This window comes from Eretmochelys imbricata, chromosome 10 (assembly GCF_965152235.1).
Source record: "Eretmochelys imbricata isolate rEreImb1 chromosome 10, rEreImb1.hap1, whole genome shotgun sequence".
Taxonomy (NCBI): Eukaryota; Metazoa; Chordata; order Testudines; family Cheloniidae; genus Eretmochelys; species Eretmochelys imbricata.
The window spans coordinates 64,809,850-64,829,956 of NC_135581.1; the positions used below are offsets into that span (position 1 = coordinate 64,809,850).

The 20,107-nt window shown below is 40.6% G+C and overlaps 1 protein-coding gene and 1 long non-coding RNA gene across 2 annotated transcripts in view; one reads left to right on the forward strand and one right to left on the reverse strand.

Annotated features, from left to right (window-relative positions):
- Positions 1-20,107, reverse strand: part of FBN1 (fibrillin 1) — a 217,390-nt gene that overhangs the window by 113,764 nt on the left and 83,519 nt on the right. Inside the window, exons 7-10 of the mRNA XM_077829074.1 lie at positions 19,300-19,425; positions 11,299-11,424; positions 6,297-6,455; positions 1,739-1,894 (exon numbers count right to left, since the gene is read on the reverse strand). Coding sequence (XP_077685200.1) covers positions 1,739-1,894; positions 6,297-6,455; positions 11,299-11,424; positions 19,300-19,425 — 567 coding nt within the window. The remainder of the gene's footprint in view (positions 1-1,738; positions 1,895-6,296; positions 6,456-11,298; positions 11,425-19,299; positions 19,426-20,107) is intronic.
- Positions 1-20,107, forward strand: part of LOC144271619 (uncharacterized) — a 40,150-nt gene that overhangs the window by 7,252 nt on the left and 12,791 nt on the right. Inside the window, exon 2 of the long non-coding RNA XR_013347376.1 lies at positions 16,570-16,721. This is a non-coding gene — a long non-coding RNA (uncharacterized LOC144271619). The remainder of the gene's footprint in view (positions 1-16,569; positions 16,722-20,107) is intronic.

Below are 20,107 nucleotides of genomic sequence, written 5' to 3' on the forward strand. Positions count from 1 at the left end.
GGAGGTGTGTGGTATTATATAGGGATGATAAAAAGCCAGCATTCGCCAACAGCTGCGACACAGTAGCACAGTACCTCAAATATCTCCATTTTTATAGCTAGGAATTGGACAGATACTGAGAAGATTACTATGGTAACTATGTGGTATCAGTTGGCAAGTGCTTACTGTGGGCTGCACTGGCATTTTGCAAACCAGTCTGAGTAAGGGACAGGATAGGGAATGAATTGACACTCTGAAAGTCAGAGTTCTTTTCCTGCTTCCTCCTTGCACCAGACACACCTAAACCTTCCCCTAGCCTTTTCATTGGCACAGTTTACTTCTCTCTCCACAGTGGCTCACTTGCATGGGCCAGTTCACTGGATGAGTATGTGAGGCATGGTGAATTGGAGCTCTGGTTCCACCTTCTCCGCAAACCTGTCTGCTTAATCCCCACTCACCTAAGGAACAGTGGAAGTAGCAGCTGGCAGCAGCAGTTGCTCTCCCCCATGCAAGTGTGAGAGATACAGCAATTTCCTGCCATACCCTTGGGAGATCTTACTGCATTCAATTTAAGTATCTTTGGGGTTCATTATTTCAATGTACTACCACGGGCTGGGATTTTACGAAACCTCTCAAGTGGGGGAGGATGTGACAGATGTGAGACCTAGGGGTTCAATTAACTATATTGAACAATGTACCTGACAAGAACAGACTTTTGGAACAAAACAAGATAAGTGGTTTTCCTGGTGAATATCTAGAGGAAGGTGAATGCTAATTCCTTAACCTCCAGTTATACAAAATCCCAGCCTGGGGAGTGGGCCATTGTCTGTTGATCACCTGCTGGATGAGACCAAGATCATAGGCCCAAAGTGTATAAAGGAAGGACTGAATTATTCACTGCTGTTCTGGTTCTGAATGTGAGATGGTTATGAACTTGTAACCACAGGGAAAACCCAGTTGTGGGTTTTGAGGGACCGACACCTACCAGAGCCTAAGGTTGGAGTCAGGGTGACCTGTAGTAAGCTTTATAGCACGTCTGTGGGTTCTTTTATTGTTTTTAATATGTTTTCTCTGTAATGCTTTCAGTCTTAAGAATAAATGTACTTGCTTATAAAGAGCTGGGTGCTAACTTATAGCTGGGCAATTACACTGTTCATAACTTCTGGAGAGAAAGCAAAAAGCAAATGCTGGCTTGCTGGGCAGTTTGGCTTGCTGGGGATATCACAGTGTAGACAGGGAATTGTGTAGCCTGGAAACACCCTGGTCAGGAAGGAGAGAGCCAGGAGAGTCTCTGAGGAGCCAGGATCTTAAAGTGGGTACCAGATCACAGAGGGCGGAAATAGAGGTGCTGCTGCCCTAAACTGTGACAGCAAGGACTTGCAATATGAGTAGCCTGCACAGGGAAGTAAGGGAACTTATTATAGTCCTTACTCCCCTGTGCAGACATGTAGTTGGGCTCAAGACTGAGCCTTAAAAATGACAACCAGCACAGCACATAGGCTACAGTAAATATAATGTAGGAGTAAAGATGGTATCTAATTAAGAGGGGATGGTGTTACAGAGAATGCAAGTCTACCACAAGGGTTACAGGGAAAACAAGACATGGTTATCCTGAAACCCAGTCAGTGCACATGCAACCACCCAAAGCAAGCACAAGACAGCAACAACAGGAGTGAGCACACTGCTCCTGAGAAATTCACATTTTAAATGTAATAAAGACCAAGTATCCTGCAGGGAAAGGGCTAATATTCATTCTTACCATGTGGAGGTGGACCGCGTGATGGAGGTGGAAAAACAATGTCTGGCCGCTGTGGTATCACAGGAATCAGAGGAGGATAAACATCAGGAAGGCCTGGAGGAAGATCAGGTCTCCCAGGCGTTAGACCAGCTACCACACATAACTTGCGATACTCCTCTGAAACATGAATACACAGCACTTCAGTCTGGTGATAGTAAACATGAAATACCCTCCTGGAAAATAGAGACCAAGTGAACTTGTTTCGTAACAGAGGACCTCATTCTGTGAGCTGTCCTTCCAGTCCAAAGTAGAATTTAGTACACAGTTCATCAAAACACTGCCAGTAAAGAGAGAACATGTCACTGGAAATCTATATTTAAAAGCCACGAGGGGGCATCAGGGAACCAATCCTATTCTATTTATTTAGTCCCTTTCAGGCAAAACCTCTGCCAAACTCAATGGGAATAAGAACTTTTGGACTGGGCCCCAAATTAACTACCATCCTGAAGTCTTAAAAATTCAGCCTGTCCTGCAGGCTGATGTCATTCCACAGAAAAACACTGAGTTTCTGTTAAAAGAAAAGAAAAGAAACAAAACAAAAAATAAAAACCTTCTTTCCTGTATGTCAAGTGAAATTTTCAGGCTCCAGGGTTGTATTTTTGGCTCTCATTAGCATCTCAAGTTGTAAATCCCTTTATTAGCCCAGAATAAGAAGAGTGAACTTGAAGGCTACATAACTTACATTAACAAAACCTATAATACATAAAGTGATTTTACATATATTTTCAAGGTATAATATACTAGTATAACTGATGATCACAAGGCCACATTTTCAACTGACCTTTTTAATCAAGCCCACAAAACATGTATATACAAATAGTCATTAGTGCATGCAAATCTGAAGGCTTTGGGGCAATAATGAAGGGGTTCAGTGAAAATGATGATAAGAGATAAATTAGTCCTAAAAAAATAAAGTAGTATGTATGTACAAAACACTTAACATAGCAAATTATAACCTGTTCCTAAGGACACTGCCAGGCAAGTTAGACTGAATGCTTTAGTCTTCAATCTGACTGTCCAACAGATAGTCAATAGTATTGTATATGCTGTATTGTATTGTATATGCTGTTCAATATTTTAGAGTAGATTTGTTAAAAATGATATTAACCTAAGATTTTCTTTTCCCTGTCATGATCCACTGCATTTGTCTTACTTCTCTTGGACAACCAGGCTGCTTTACGTTTCACTGTATTTCCCTTTCCTGCTCTTTAAAGTGTCTTTACCTTTAAAGTCTTTCCCGATATTTTTTTATTAGATAAGAGATTTTTGGGTTTTATTTTTTTATTTAAACTTGTAGGATTTGTTTTAACTTTCTTTTTCACTCCTCATTCAGAAAATGTGTTGAATCTGCTTTCAGTTAGTCTAACAGCTATAAAAATAACCTTTGCGTTAGACATTCAGAAGGAATAGTGTGTGTGTGAGAAAAAGGCAGACATACAGAGATTTAAATATCTGTTAATGACCAAGTGTAACTTTAGAAGAGGAGAGGTGACCAGGGGAAGTATCCAGACAGTGGAGATTACAGGAGAGCAACACTGACTGCCCACTGGAATACTAGATAGCTTATCGTCACTGGGGCATAAGAGTGTCTATACTGGAAACCCAGAGAGACTTCGTTCCCCTGGGAAATACAGATTGTGAGCCCAACTTTCAAACATGGACATCTAAACTGCAACTCCCAATCCCTTATTGGTGTGCTCAAATCAGCAAACAGTTGCTGTAATCCCCTTTTTAAACACCTACATTTGAGCACCCTAATTTAAGTGCCCACTTTAGAAAATTTGCCTTTGTGAGTCAACAGGGAACTTCTTTGATGCTGTGCGTGACTAGACAGATTGTTAGTATTGGATCACAGTATTGTTGAAATTTATCACAGTTAGCGGGAATCTAGTTACATGACAACACCAATGATAGAAAACCTATATGTAAGTAATTAACCAGTTTCTGAGAGAGGAAATACTGTATTTTAAAGTCTGGTGGTTTATCAGCAAAGTAGCTGAGTGTAACATATTCTTGGACAAGCCCCTCTCCACTAGAACAAATCACAGTACCCCTGTTAGCAATCTACCCAATTGAGCCAAGAAACAATACTAGGAAGTGTTTAGGTGAGAAGTGGACCTACTAGGCTGAAGACTTTAGATACCAATTTAAAAGTATTTATAGTTTTAATGGTGAATCCTGCCCTTCAGTATAAACAATTATTGCTGTGGTATGCAGCAGAATACAGAGCAGGCCTTTTTTATTGGAACTTTAATCTCCATGTATAATTGCCAGCAATAAACAGCCTATTTTATAGTAACAGCTGTAAGAGGGTCTGCTGCCCACATTGAAAAAGCAACTGCCTGGTTATGCAACCAGTGCTCTACTTTGTATTACATTAAATTTCCATATCAGAGTTGGAGAGACTTGGCCTCACCAATGTCATTCATGGACAGCCCTAAAATTCCTAGATTTGGGCTCACTCTTAGGACGTATTTAGAAATCAGTGAGCCTGTAATACTATTGATGATAATGCTGTGTGTAAAAAGAAAAGGAGTACTTGTGGCACCTTAGAGACTAACCAATTTATTTGAGCATAAGCTTTCGTGAGTTACAGCTCACATCATCGGATGCATACTGTGGAAAGTGTAGAAGATCTTTTTATATACACACAAAGCATGAAAAAATACCTCCTCCCACCCCACTCTCCTGCTGGTAATAGCTTATGTGTGCATATCTAGCCTCTCTCACCAGAGGGTTTGAAAGAAGTTTAAAAAGGAAAGTATAAATTACTAATTCCATTTTAGGCTAGGTCTACATTATGGCTGCATGTACGGTACAGACACTTGACAAGCCCCTGGCGTGTATAAATAGCCATGTAGAAGGTGAGACACTGCTTAGGCAAGTAGAGACACGCTAGAATCTTAGAGTACATACCCTGCATGACTCTCTACACATGACATGCTACATGCTTCCCACATCCACATTGCTGGTTTTAGTGTCCCGAAGCCTCCCTCATGCCAGAGCCTTTCCCCACCACAATGAAAGACTCTGACAGTGGGGAAAGGCTCTGGCATGGTAGAGGTAACTAGGAAAGGCTCCTGGAGAATTTCTCTGCTGCCTCCCCACTGCCAGAGCTTTTCACTGCCATGTGCAGCTACACACCACAGCGTGGATGCTGCCTAATTTTCACTGTGGCATTTAGCTACATTGTACCCCACACGCTGTTACTCTGTCTTTAAGGCCTTTTCTGGTAAGAGAAGCAGAGAGAAGTTAAAAAACTTGCCCAACGCAGCATGAGCTGTCAAGACTTAGCACAGGTGTGAGAGTCAGGAAGTCGTAACTTCTCAATTCTGCTCTGCCATTGACTTACTATGTGGTCTTAGGCAAATCACTTTTCTGCCTCAGTTTCTTTAGCTGTTAAATGGGAATAATCAGGAGTTGTGTAAGGGAAAGTGGGCAGTGTGTTAAAAGCAGAGGGGAGCTCCCACTCCTCCCCCTGTCTTGGGAAAAAGCACTCTCCTAAAGCTCCCCATCCTATTTTAACCTACTTTAGCCAATAATACTACTTCCTTATTACTTGTCTAGTATTCTAATCGTTGTCTGTACACTGCTTCAAATATGTAAAGTATTATATGAATTTGAAGTTTGATCATTCAAGTCACTCAATAAGACAGTGACAGAGCCAGGAATAGAACCCAGGTTCTGACCGTAGAACACTGCTCTCACCACTAGATCATGCTGCCTCACTCAACTAATTAAAAAATAGGGATTGTAAACCCTCCCCCATCCTGTGAACCAAACCTGCATTTTTTCATATTTACACTGCTTTGCAGAAAGAGACCACTCCACCTCCTCTCTAGCCTCCTCCCTCTCCCTAGCTCCTGATCTAGTGTGAGCTCCCTCCCTGTAATCTTCCTCAAGTCTCTTGCACTCTTCTTTCCTGTGACTTTCCAGTAGGCCTTCAGTCCACCTTCTCTCCTAAACACCCTTCAGCAGACCCATCCTCTGGCCCTTTCCACTCGGTTTCACAATCCACTTGTGCTAATACTCTGTTGGGCCCCAGCCAGCTCTGACTCCATATGTCATGTTCCTTCGGACACTCAATGCAATGTAGGGCAAACAACTGCAGAGCGCATGAATTCAGTGACAGTCAGGACTGGCCATGAGGAATCACATGGTTTAACCCTCAGTGGTTGCAGCCCTCAGAGAAAAGGGGCCAATCAGAAGATTGAGAGACAGGACAAAGGGAGATAAAGACTATTGGAAGGTCATGGTGCGAGGAGAGATGGGAAGGAACTAGAGCCTACTACAGGATTATGGAGGGAGTAGCCTGTGCCTATTTGCAGGATTTTTGAGAAGGACGCCTAAAAATTAGGTTAAGACTGAACATCCAGTCCTTTAGAGATTGCTCATCACTAGCCATAATCCTTTTCATAAGATTTCAGCTAAGTCTACACTGCAAACATTACTCACAAAACAGGATAACTGAACAGGAAAGTGCTAAACCATTATTGTAAGAATACAAAATGATCCTTACCAGTAGCTCGGATGGGGCACATTTCAGGGGCACTTGTTGCCCCAGGAGACCAGCATCGTCCAGTGTCACAGCAGCATTGCATTTTAGTTAAAACCTGGGGTAGCTGATTGCCACAACGGCCATTGGTCAGAGAAGAGAAACAGTATCCAGGACGTACATCTAACAGGGGAAAACAAATACACATGGAAATATCAGCCCGATAAAAAAGGCATCTTTCATTTACAAATCCAATGCCTATTGCTCCGAATGCTGCCTTGACAGCAAATGTATTGGTTTGCTTGGTTGAGTAGAATTGATTCAGTATCAATATTATTAATTTTAAAAAGTTGAAAGCAAAACAAGAAATTGGGCGATTTTTTAAAACCCAAAACCCAGCACAACTTTCTCAAGTGTCGCCAACTCTCAGGATTTTTATTGTGAGTCTCAATACATTTGGAGTTTTCTTTAAAGCCCCTGAAGTCAGGTGATTACGTGAAAAATCTCAGCTTTCATTTTAAAAAACCCTAATTATCTAGCCCTAATGGTTGCAGAGTAAAGCTTGAAAATGTGAACCATAAGGACTCAAAATCCAGCAAGCAAATAAAAAGAACCCCAAAGGGATTGTTTTCAAAATCTCATGATTTTAAGCCAACTCGTGATATTTGGGGCCTGGTTCACGATTTGTGAATGAGGATGGCAATACAGAGAGGTTCTCAAACCTTTTGTGTCAGCTTGGACCCACTTCTCAGCCATCAAACCACTGTAGATTTATAGTTTCACTTCAAACCAGGTGGAGTGCCATGATTTTTAATGAGACTTTGCTGTGAGTTCTTAGACTCATGGAAACCTGAAAGCTAAACTGCAGTTCAGAGGTGCAAACCCTACAGGAAGTAAAACCAAAGAAAATGTGATGTGGAAAAAAAACTCTTCAGCTAAGAGTCCCATGCTGTAATAAAATAATAAATGTAGAAAAGGAGAAAGAAGAAAAAGTTTATTCAATATTTAATGCTTCAGCACCTTCAAGGAAAAGCCCTAGGGTGCTATAACTGTCAACATTATTACAGGCAGCATGAAATCATTATTGTTTCAGCTTTAATTTAAAGGCTGTAGATGTACATTAACAAACAAACTACAGCTCCCACAGCCACACAGTAATTTATTTTTCATTAGTCCTGGCTTTTGAAGCTGAAGTGCATGCTGACTGAAATTACATATAGATGGCAGAGCAAGAAATTACAATTCAGTTGCAACAGGTGCCAAATTGTTTATGGAGATGTGTTAGCTTCATATCTAAAATGGGCTCGCACGTGCTCTACAAACAACAGCTTGTACCCAGATTTCACCATCTCAGCTCTAGCGACATTTTACAAACATCTCCTATCTGAGGGGGGAAAAGAAAAACACCGGAACACCTTTCCAAAGTCTATGATACAATCTGCAGCTTTGAGGAATTCTTTTACAGTGTGTAACATCACGTCAGCATAATTCAACTTATTTTTTTCCATCCACAACCCAAAAATTATCCCATGATATACCATGTTAAAATGAATCTCAAACTGGGCCAATACAAATGAAACGTCTATGTATTGTTCTCCATGCTACATTAATTTCTTTAAAAAAAAAAGGAGTCCTTGTGGCACCTTAGAGACTAACCAATTTATTTGAGCATGAGCTTTCGTGAGCTACAGCTCACTTCATCAGATGCATACCGTGGAAACTGCAGCAGACTTTATATATACACAGAGAATATGAAACAATACCTCCTCCCACCCCACTGTCCTGCTGGTAATAGCTTATCTAAAGTGAGCATCAGGTTAGGCCATTTCCAGCACAAATCCAGGTTTTCTCACCCTCCATCCCCCCACACAAATTCACTCTCCTGCTGGTGATAGCCCATCCAAAGTGACAACTCTTTACACAATGTGCATGATAATGAAGTTAGGCCATTTCCTGCACAAATCCAGGTTCTCTCACTCCCTCACCCCCCTCCAAAAACCCACCCCCATACACACACAGACTCACTCTCCTGCTGGTAATAGCTCATCCAAACTGACCACTCTCCAAGTTTAAAACCAAGTTAAACCAGAACATCTGGGGGGGAGGGGGTAGGAAAAAACAAGAGGAAATAGGCTACCTTGCATAATGACTTAGCCACTCCCAGTCTCTATTTAAGCCTAAATTAATAGTATCCAATTTGCAAATGAATTCCAATTCAGCAGTTTCTCGCTAAGTCATTATGCAAGGTAGCCTATTTCCTCTTGTTTTTTCCTACCCCCCCCCCCCCCCCCCCAGATGTTCTGGTTTAACTTGGTTTTAAACTTGGAGAGTGGTCAGTTTGGATGAGCTATTACCAGCAGGAGAGTGAGTCTGTGTGTGTATGGGGGTGGGTTTTTGGAGGGGGGTGAGGGAGTGAGAGAACCTGGATTTGTGCAGGAAATGGCCTAACTTCATTATCATGCACATTGTGTAAAGAGTTGTCACTTTGGATGGGCTATCACCAGCAGGAGAGTGAATTTGTGTGGGGGGATGGAGGGTGAGAAAACCTGGATTTGTGCTGGAAATGGCCTAACCTGATGTTCACTTTAGATAAGCTATTACCAGCAGGACAGTGGGGTGGGAGGAGGTATTGTTTCATATTCTCTGTGTATATATAAAGTCTGCTGCAGTTTCCACGGTATGCATCTGATGAAGTGAGCTGTAGCTCACGAAAGCTCATGCTCAAATAAATTGGTTAGTCTCTAAGGTGCCACAAGGACTCCTTTTCTTTTTGCGAATACAGACTAACACGGCTGTTACTCTGAAACCTGTCATTAATTTCTTTGTTAGGTTTCATTCTGACTGCAGAATTATGAGGCTAGGGGGAAGTGTTGGAAGGATGACAGGGTGAGGATAGAAGTGGTTCTAATCCCTGCTCCTTAATCCAGGGACCTTTATTTGTAGACCCAGAAGCCCCCTCCATGTCCCCGTTAACTAACGCTTATCTAACACTTTTTACTTGAGGACAGACATATTGTAACTGAATCAAGACTGGATAGTCTGCCTAGCTCTAATGCAGATTTTGGCTACATCCTTGTTAATACTGCAAATGCACAGCTTGCAAATTAAGACATAAATCTAAACTACGTGCAGATAATTAAGAGTGCTTCACATTTAGCACATTTTTCCTTCGACATGATGCAAATATCAATGATGGCTCACGGCCTGGTATTTCATTTACATTGCTTCTTGTCATCACTTCAATACCCAATTGTTAAACTAAACTACTTCAGCCTGGAAATAGAGGGAGGGAGCGGAAAGTATGGTTGAAAATCTGTAGGAATCTAATGTGAGTGATGGCATCAGACAATCTTGACTGCACAGTATCTATAGAACAGCAGAATCTGCACTACAGTAGTGAGTTAAATTCAGAATATTAACAACTAGCATTATAGTGGAGGGAAAATGCACATCTTATATCATCTCTATAGCAGTCTGCATTGCTTTATGTAAACAAACATCTAATATATATAATAACTAGTGAGCAGCACAGTCCTTAAGGAGCTACTTGTCCAAAGCAAGAAAAGCAATGACCAGGTGCATTCTGTACCCTCTGAATACCATCTAACTACACACACAAATACTGTGTCTGATAGTGGAAGAGATACTGTTAAAGGAAATGCATTTCTGAACATATACAAAAAAGTATAATGGCAACCTTCACAATGAATCATGTCCTAAACTAATGTCTTTCCAGATTTCTAGGGAAAAGCACTTTTTGCTGGGAAAATTACTCTCCCTTCATACTTTCCTTTCAAGAGTTATTTTTCTGCTCTGTCCTTTACCAAATGATCTCTTCTGAAAGGCGCTCATATGGGGAGACTGTTATTCCGCCTGGTTTTCAGAGTCCTTTTGCATTTTAAATAAACCAGCCAAAACCATGGAAATTTAATTTTCATTTAATTTGAAAATGACTATGAAGGCTCTGGGTTTCAGGACTGAATAGAGAACAACATACTTGCAATAAGTTTAAAGGAAAGACAAGAAATAATGGTGCATCCTAAAATACCTGACCCAGCGGATCTTATTCTAGACTGGGGATATCATCAGTCACCAAGTATCAAGGAGCAGGCAGACTATATCCTTCCTAGAAATAGTGTTACTCCAGTGCATTGTACTTTGGAGACCATGACATCAAAGTGTCAGTCAGTGAGTTATGGCAACCCCCGATACCTTGTCTGGAAGCACAGTAGCAACCTCAGGGATACTGCTTTGGGACATTATGTGATGCAGCATGACAGAAAGACTGCTTTGGAGGGTCATATCCATTCCGTCACATTCAAAGTAAGACAACAGCACCTCCACACTATCAATGTCACAAAATCACACTACTGCATGTATTTTAAAGATAGCAGCCACCAGCCAGGCTGACTAAAGAAAATAATGTGTAATGACTCTAATGAAAAACATTTGAATAAAACCTGTAAAGACTGTGACTGGCAATGTTTCAAATTTCTATGTCTATGATTTTATTTCTTGGGGTTGTTTTTTTTAAAAATAACCATGCAGTGTACCACAGGCTACAACAAAGATTAACGTGGGAGAATAGGAAAATAAGGGGAACCCTGTAAAATAACTTCAGCTCATTTTAATGCAACAAACTTTTTTTAACAACATTATAGAGAAACCCTGAATAATAAGAAGAGAAGGGGAAAGATCACAACAAAAGGAGAGAGGAAAAGGGGCAGACTACAGTTAAAAACTGTATATCGCCACCCATCTTTGTAAGCTAAAAATATCAAATCATTTCAGAAAGGGAGTAGCCACATGGACATTGTGTTAAATTGCAAGAGTATCATTAGCTACAACAGCAAAAAGAAAAATAGAAAACTAACCTCTGATGACAGCTGTGGGCACTTTCTTTCAAGAGGGATTTCAAGAGAGTGCCTATGGTTATTAAATATATTTTGTACGCTATTATCTACTTTTATGGATATATGCATGTCAATTGCATCTACTACTCTAACACTTATGATTTTATACTCACCTATACATCTTGTGCCATCAGGAGCTGTATAAAAACCAGGTGGACATTTGCAAAAGTAGCTGCTAACAGTGTTAGAACACTCTCCTCCATCACAGATTCCAGGAATAGTGCTGCATTCATCAATATCTGCAATAAAAAGAGAGATCTGATTAGCTTAATTATCAAGATTCCAGCATTAAAATATTTATCATTATTGTTATTTAAGGTCAAATTCTTCTACTACAATGGAGTTACGCCAGCAATGTTTAAAATATGGTACCGACAGGTGGCCCTAAAATGGGAGCAGAGCCTTATTTTGTTAGGCATCATATAAATACATATGAAATACAGTCTTAGCCCTGAAATACTTTGAATCTAAGGAAATACCATATTTTCTAAATTCCAGAAGCACAGAGAGTACAGTTCACTGTTTAATAATGATGGATGCAACCCTGAAACTTGATTTAAAACTGTCGAGGGAACCTACTGAATGTAGACAAAATGCAACATCCCACATTTAAATTTAGCTAGTGCACAGGAGTTAGCAGTCTAATTTTAAGAAAACTGCCATTAGATCCACAAGTGGTCCGGACCGCCGTTTTATGTCTCATGGTAATTCCAGAACTCCAGTAACACTACTAATTCAACTCTGGGCACTAGTTCAGCTCTGACACAAAGGGAAGTGTACCACTTACTGAATCACCAACACCACTTCCTACCATGCCTAGGTTTTTCTTGGAAGCCTCAAGTATTGACCAGACAGACCCAATTTAACTAATAAGCTCTGTCAGCATGACAGCACAAGGCAGTCAATGAACATCAACCTTCCTGCATCTTCCATCTTCAAATGCTAAACAAAAGGATCATGCAATGGATGCAACCTATACTCTTTTTTACCAGCATACAATATTTGTCTGAAATAAAGGTTTTCATGTGCTGTAGATTTCTAGACATAAATTGAAGTATATAGGACAACACAGATGGCAGAAAGCAGATCACATCCATGAACGTCTTATAGATTGATCATCACTTTTAAACAAAAGGATCATGCAATGGATGCAACCTTTAAGAGATTTATTGCCCAAAATCTTCAAGTGACAAATCATTTACAGGAAGTTCTTCACTGTCACCATAAAAAAAATGACAGCACATGCCTCCGTATACCTGATCATATCTACTGACACTGATAACAGAGTCTGTAATGCTGAAGGTTCTATTCCTTCCACAGCAAGGGGCTTATGTGACCTGCAGTAGCATGTCAATATCAACCTATACCAACGTCCATTGTTCATCAATTACTGGTGGTAATCAGCCTATAGTACTTTGTCATCCCTTTATTTTTCAGTGGCTGTTTCCAGTCTGCAGCTGGTACCACTTAGCACTCTAGGGAGCTCAAGCACACAGGAACTGAAAGACAGACAACTGTTTCCATCATCTGCCATATAAGTGCCTAAAATCAGAACACGTAACTATCAGCAAACAGGAAGAAAGAGTTCTGGCAGCTAAAAAGACAGACTGCATTCTAGAAGATGCTCTGGAAACCAATAACAACCACCTGTCTAAGTGTCTGTAACATCAACATGCAGCCCTCAATGTGATGAGAAACTAATGGCACCAAAGACCCAAATGAATCAAAAAGGTTTGGAAAATAAGTGAATATAACAGGGGGTCAAATTCAAATCAAGTAGCTGAAGAAACTTAACCCCAACTTATTAACAGGAAGGAACAGTCCCTCTTATGGGCAGCAAAGGAAAACAAGGGATAATGTCCTTGTCATCTGTATGTCTGATTGTGTGGAACATGGCAAAGACTTTATTGCACCTTTCATCCAGAGATATACAAAACGATAGACCAATTTTATACATGTGTATGTAGGAATTGCTTCTTCCATCAATGAAATATTTGAGATGAAATATAGCAGCTGGTTAACAGCTACACCACACAACAAGTTAGGGCACACTGTGCAGACTATTTTATGTATTAAAAATTATTTGACGGAAGTTTGGCCACAATAGCTGGGCTAATACCTTTACTAATTCCCATAGGCTCTTTAATGAGCACAAATAGTGAGGACCTCAGTTTCACATCTCATTGGAGGTGTCAAGGCAAGAAAAAAAATAAATGTTATTAATTTGTCTTCCTACCATTATCAGCCTGAAGAATCAGGTGCTTTAAACCATCCTATCGTGAGATCTGCTTATTCTGCTAGGAGAGTACAGACCATCTAAGAGTATACAGAGATTGATTCATTCTAAAACCCTCATGTCCATCAAAAATGCATTCTTCTGAACATCTCAGTGAGCTGTTATGATGTCATTTGTGTGGGCCACATTCCACACATGGGTGTATGGGAGAGGTGTAACTTCTTGGTCAGTGCTACTTAAAGGGCGTTGTCAAAGCCTGGAGTCTGAGCTCCCTGGGAGCAGTGCTGAGAGACTTTTGGCTTCTGCACCAGGACTATACTTCACAGGAGTCCCAAAAATCTCAGAAACAAAAAAATGTGGAAATTGAATTTTGGTCTGAATAAAGCACTTAACAGAGAAAAATGTAGTTGTAAATGGATCAGATTCAAGTATCTTCTGACTCAAGTTCACCACTGCTTAAAGTCAGTGTTGCCACTGTTTATATAGATTCTGACCTTTTTAAAAGCAAAATCACCACTCTTTATTTTAGGCTGAGCCTAACCCAAACAGCATTTCACTGTTTATTTTACTGTTGATATTAATATAAATAACAGTGTCATTGTTAAGCACATGAGTTTTATAAAGGTAAGTATGTTTGAGGTACTTGTAGACATAAAGGTCACTGCAAAAAGAAAAGAATAACCCTCCATCACCACCACCGGAAAAAAAAAACTTGGCTTAGCATTAGTGAAACTGAAATGAAGATGATGGCATGAATCAGTGAAACAATCGAATATTTAATGTTCTAAATCTAATCTTCCATTGCCTGTGCTGGTAAATAGCATCATAGCTAAAAGGCTTTTGGCTTTCCAACTAGGGCTGTTGTTTCACAAGCTAAGAAAGGTCAGAGTTGATCAGAACTTAGATGGAAGACCTCCATGGAAGAGATACATACTGCGGGAAGTATAGCGTTGGTGAGTCAGTAGACAGCTGAACCAGATCTACTGTACAAGTGCCAGAGATGGTATTAGGGCTACCAGAGATGCTACTTAACAGACAAGATGTAGAACCAAGGACTTGACCACTTGTGATAATTACTGATCCCTGGGGTGTCCTAAAAATAATTCCAATTTGATTAAAGTACATTGTGCTTAGCTACATGATCCCTTCAGTATTTTGAAATGTGGTGTAATGACGCTGTAAACTGTTCAACAGACATCCCCTTTCACATCAGAGGGAGCTGAAGTGTTATTTTTAATTATTTGCATTGTAGTCGTGTCCATAGGCTCCAATTGAGAGTAGGCCCCATTGTGCTGGGCACTGTTCAATCATTTAGTAAGAATCAGTCATTGTCTCACAGAGCTTCCAGTTTAAACAGCCAAAAGGTGGGAAAAAGGAAGTATCATCCCTATTTTACGGATGGGGAACTGCTTCACACAGATATTAAATGAGTTGCTCAAGACTACACAGTAGGTCCATGGCAGAGCCTGGAACTGAACTTAGATATCTTGAGTCCCTGTCCAGGACTTAACCCACAGACCACCCTTCCTTTCAACAAAGTGATTCCTGCATAAATATTTGTACTGTTTGTTAGGCACTTAGAGATCCTTTGGGATTAAAAAAACATACAGAAATGCCTGTAGTTAAAAAGCTAGTTTCCACTTTGGTGTACAAAATTTGTCAGAAAATTCTGTCATTATTTAATCAAACTTCAGCATAATGCTGAGGCAGCAGAACAACTAGAAGTACAGTCTTTTAAATGAAACCTAAATCTAAGGGCCTGCCTGGTAATTCATGGTCATTAATTATTGTGACACTGCACTCCAAAATAGCACCTTGTAGTCTGCATATTCATCATTGGGGATGGTTGTGATATTCCATACAAAGTATGTCATGTAAGATATCATAGGAAAGGTCATGACCTGCTGAAACCCATTGTTCTGTCAAAATATGTATATTGTTAGTGTTAATATGAAGTTAGGAGATTTTGCTGTATGGTTGTTATTGAAATATGTTGTGAGTTTGGGAGTTGCCCACTGCTAGTTCTCCAGTGACAACAAAGGAGGAGACCAATGCCCAGGAGGGCGTTAAACGGCCATTAATCAGCAGGGGAATTGTAAACAAAGGATTTACAATTCTTTAAGAGAGTTGCACAAGACCACACCAGGGGGATTGCTCAACTCTGTGACTCAGCAAGGCCCACCAGGACATGGCTGTGCTAGTATTTTCCAGCAACATGGACTGAGGGTATAAAATAAGGGACAATGGCATCATGTGATTACCTTTCTCCCCCACCTATGCTGAAGGCAACAAGAATGGATGGAAGACAAAGACTTGAACTGAGGTGACTGGTTGCAGGCTTAAAGAGAAAGTCTGTATATTGCAGTCTGTAACTTACCAGGGGTGAGAAAAACTGCTTGATCCAAATACTGCTTAGTGTAATAAGGTTTAGGATTTAGACTGCATGCTTACTTTTTATATTCTTTGGCAACTATCTTTGACCTTTTATGCCTACCATTTATAATCACTTAAAATCTATCTATCTATCTTTCTATAGTCAAACTTATTTTAATGTTTTATCCTTACCAGTGAGTTTGTCTAAAGTGCTTGGGAAATCTGCTCAGGTTACAAAGGCTGGTGCATGCCCACTTTCCTTTGATGAAGTGGTGAACTAGTTAATAAATTTGCACCACTCAAGAGAAGAGCTTGAGCAGTTCAAGGTGGTATATTCCTGCCGTGCAAGGCTGGGGGCTTTGGAGATTTGCTGGTGTTTTCCTGTGTATGGTTCATGAGGGACTTGGGGAGCCTTCATGCAACATAGCTGGGCGTGCCTCTGCATGCTGGTGGCTGAGTGATAACAGCACCTGGAGGGGTTCGTTGTTATCGGCAAAGAATTTTGATAGACAGCACAGGCTGCAGAGTTAAGGGGACACAGCGGTCCCACAGTCCCAGGTTGTACCTCAGGGATCCTGTGCCATCTCTTAAAAGTAGTGTGTTAGCCCAGAAGTCCTAGCAAAATTTCAACGTGTGTAACTGCATTCATAGAATCATAGAATATCAGGGTTGGAAATCTGGTATCTGCATTCCCCATGGTTCTTCAACGAGGGAAGCCGATACCAAAATAAATAACTAAGTAATATTGTGATGTTATGTTCCATTATGTTTTCAGATCTGTATTATGCATGCTGATTGAAGTATGGACCAACATCTAGCTGAGGAAAATATAGCAGACTCTTCACTGCTGTCAGAACCTGCACATGTCTCTGTAGCAGTCTTCAAAAGAATTTCCATTCATTGCAATGTAACCACAGGATATACCAGGTATAGCACATGGAGGTGGGAGTTTCCTACACAATTCATCATTGAAGGGCCTGGAAATTGAAGTAGTGGTGTTTGCTGGGATGTCCAGGTCTACAGGTTTCAGTTTTCCCATCATTAACATTTCACAAGACACAAGTTCAGTCTTTATTATTCTCCATCTCCTCAGTGCTCTATCCCCTAGAAGGAAAGCCAAGCCACCAGCAGCCAATGTGAAAAACATACTGTATGTAAATTCTTATAAAATGGTTTTCCATAACCTACAATTAAACTAAAATGTTTGTAAGAAAGATATTTATTACTCAAAATAGGGGTTTTTCCTTTTAAATGGCTGTGCTCCAAATTTTCGAAAATGACTAGTGATTCTGGGTCCCTCAATTTTGTGGTGCCCAACCTGAGAGTCTTGAAAGAGGGATACTTCCCCTGTCATACTGTTTAAATGTGAATATATAGTACTATAGTAAATGAAACAATGAATTCATACTACTGTGGCTCTTTTGGGTAATGTTGATTGCTAATTTGGCTCCTCAACCACTGCGGTCTGAGTATCACTGCCCTAAATGAATACTGTCAGAATAAAAAGCTATAGGTAAGGAGGAATAAATTAAAACCATATGCACATTATTGGCCTGTGTAGTCAACCGTCATATTTTAAAGGCTCAGTTCTGGATCCCTTGTGGACCCAGAATTCCCAGTGAAATGGATGGGAGTTTGTGTAAGCAAGAAATGGAGGATCAGTACTTGCACAGAAACATGCTACTGATTAAATCCTCCTCAGGCCATATTCTGATGCACTCGCTTACACTGAATAGTACCCTAGTGAAGCCAATTGGAATTGAACCACCTGTGGAGTAAGGAGCTACTCACCATGAGTCAGAGTATCAGGCAGGGTCAATTCTAGGGGGACCACGCTGGGTGCCAACTTTCAGGGGGCGCTGACCTACTATGGCCTCAGCTTTTTTTTTGCGCGCTCTGCTCTGATTGGCCAGGTATTTGTTTATTTGTTTCCTCTGCCACTCAGGGGGTGGTGGTGCCAAAAACATTTTCCACCCTGGCTGACAAAATGACTAGGGCCACTCCTGGTATGAGGATTGGTCCCCAAATTAGTTAACTAACATACATTGGAAACAAGCATTTTTATAGCTAAATAACACAACCAAAGAGGGATGAGAAAGCTTTGGAAATCACCCTCCTGTCATTTAATCAGAAAGAAATCTTTTCTGAGGACTGGAGCCTGCAAGATGCTAAGTGCCTCAATCCTCATGGCCTCACGACTTTGCAGCAGCATGTGACGCCCGGTCCTGCATTATTAAAGACACTGAGACAGTTGTCATTGACTTCAATGTAAAGGATCAAGCTACACTGTTACTCAATAAGGCTTGGGATGAAAGAGGGAGAAGGGCTTCCATTTTCAGGGTCTGTTTTTTTCCCTGACGGTGAAAGCTCTAAGTATCCCATTTTCCGGTTACATTATTTTAAGAAGAAAAAGGAGTTAATATTGTCAAGTCAGGGTTAAGCAGCAGTAAAATCCCCATGACCATGTAACTATGTGGATCATCAGGACGTGCAAACAGGCCTCCGGCATTAGTAGGTGACTGGGATCTCCACGCTGCCACCCAAAGGCAGCTGTAACCAGGCTGCTCCCTGTGATCCACAATCCACAGAAGTTGAACACCATCAGAAGTTCCACTTCAGGTGATCTGACTGACAATTGTCTTAGCCATCCCTAATTGGCTCCTTGACCCTATAGAAGCCCATGAGGTGTACCAAGCAGTATCCAGGCAACAATGTGGACCCCTAGCTAGCTGCCATGACTGCCCTGCTTCTCTGCTTCTGAACTCCCGGTGTTGACCTAAGCTTTGATTTGGATTCTGACCCCTGATCGACCTCCAAAACCCCAACACTGACTATGATACTAGGTACTGACCCTCAGATTGATTCCTGACTCTGTCTCCAGCACTGACCCATGGCTTGACTCCCAACTCTGACTCCGGTTTTGAGCCTCTGTTTGACTCTTGACCCTGACACCGGCTCTGACCCCTGACTCCAAGCTCCTGCCACTAGTCCTGCCTCCTTTGCCCAAGCTCCTGACCATAATGCACATTTCTGCATTGCCATCTGCCACTGATCTACACAAGGAGGACGAAAGCATTGATAAAGGAAGAAAAAACACTTCGTCTAATGTAGAAAAGAAAAAGGGGAATTGGATCCTGCATGTCATATAAGCATTCTTGTAAATCAAATTGTGCAAAGACATGTGCCTCAAATATTTCTAAAGCAAAATATTAGTTCATAAATATTTTATGTTTTCATGTTTAATTTGATTCAGATGTACCTTGAGTTTTTAAGTCTGTAAAATGTTACATGAATAAAACTGGAAAAAGCTGCAGGGCCAATATTTAAGATTCTCTGGTTTAGAAGGAGAAAGGCATATTGTTCATATGTGCTGTGTGCAATATCATTTGCATACTCAAGGAAATGAGAGAGACTGGAACATTTGTGACAATCTTCTAAACAAAGCTGGCATCAAACCGAAGATTTCTCCCCCTTACTTTGAGACGAAAGTTCTGAAAGTTCTTACCTTCGCATTTTTGTGTCACTTCATTAAACTTGTGTCCAGCTGGGCATTTGCACTCAAAAGATCCAACAGTATTAATACAATTTCCCCCTTGACAGATCCCAGGGATGGCTTGGCATTCATCCACATCTATCATATAATAAAGGAAAAACACCCATATTTAATTCATTCCTCAGAAAGAGCCATAACAATTTGTCCATGCAGAAACTAAGTAAATATGCCTAAATCTGTTGGTCATCCCATCATAATATTATGATTCTTGCCCATGTAGAGACTGATTTTGTAATTACATTATAGAAAGAATGATTAATTACAATTCTCTAAATGTTTTTCTGTAAGAAATTGCTAGCTTATTATTGTTTCACCCTTTCAGCTTATTGCTATAACATTTACTTCTTTTTTTCAAAACATTTGGGACATTTTCAGTACAGGGAACTCTGTCCTCTGAAAATCAGTCCCCTTTAAGGCTTCTCAAATTGAGCACCCAAAAATCACTAACCCCTTCTAAAAATCTTGGTAGGCATGTATAATAGGTTATCCAAAATGAGGCATATGCAGAAATTTTGGATGAGCCAGAGAGCTGCAAGCTACAACCTGTGAGAGAGACCCTTGTTCTTCGTGGTATTCAGTCTACTATTGATGGGGAGTTTTTATTCTTCACTCCCATGGGGCAAGGTGCCAACTACCCTTAAATAAGTGGTGGTTAGGACCTGGTTTAAGAATCCATGACTGACATTAATGAACAATGTACTTAGACATCAATGATGTAGCTTTTTCCTTCCCCTTTTTTCCCCTCCTCCTTATATTTAAT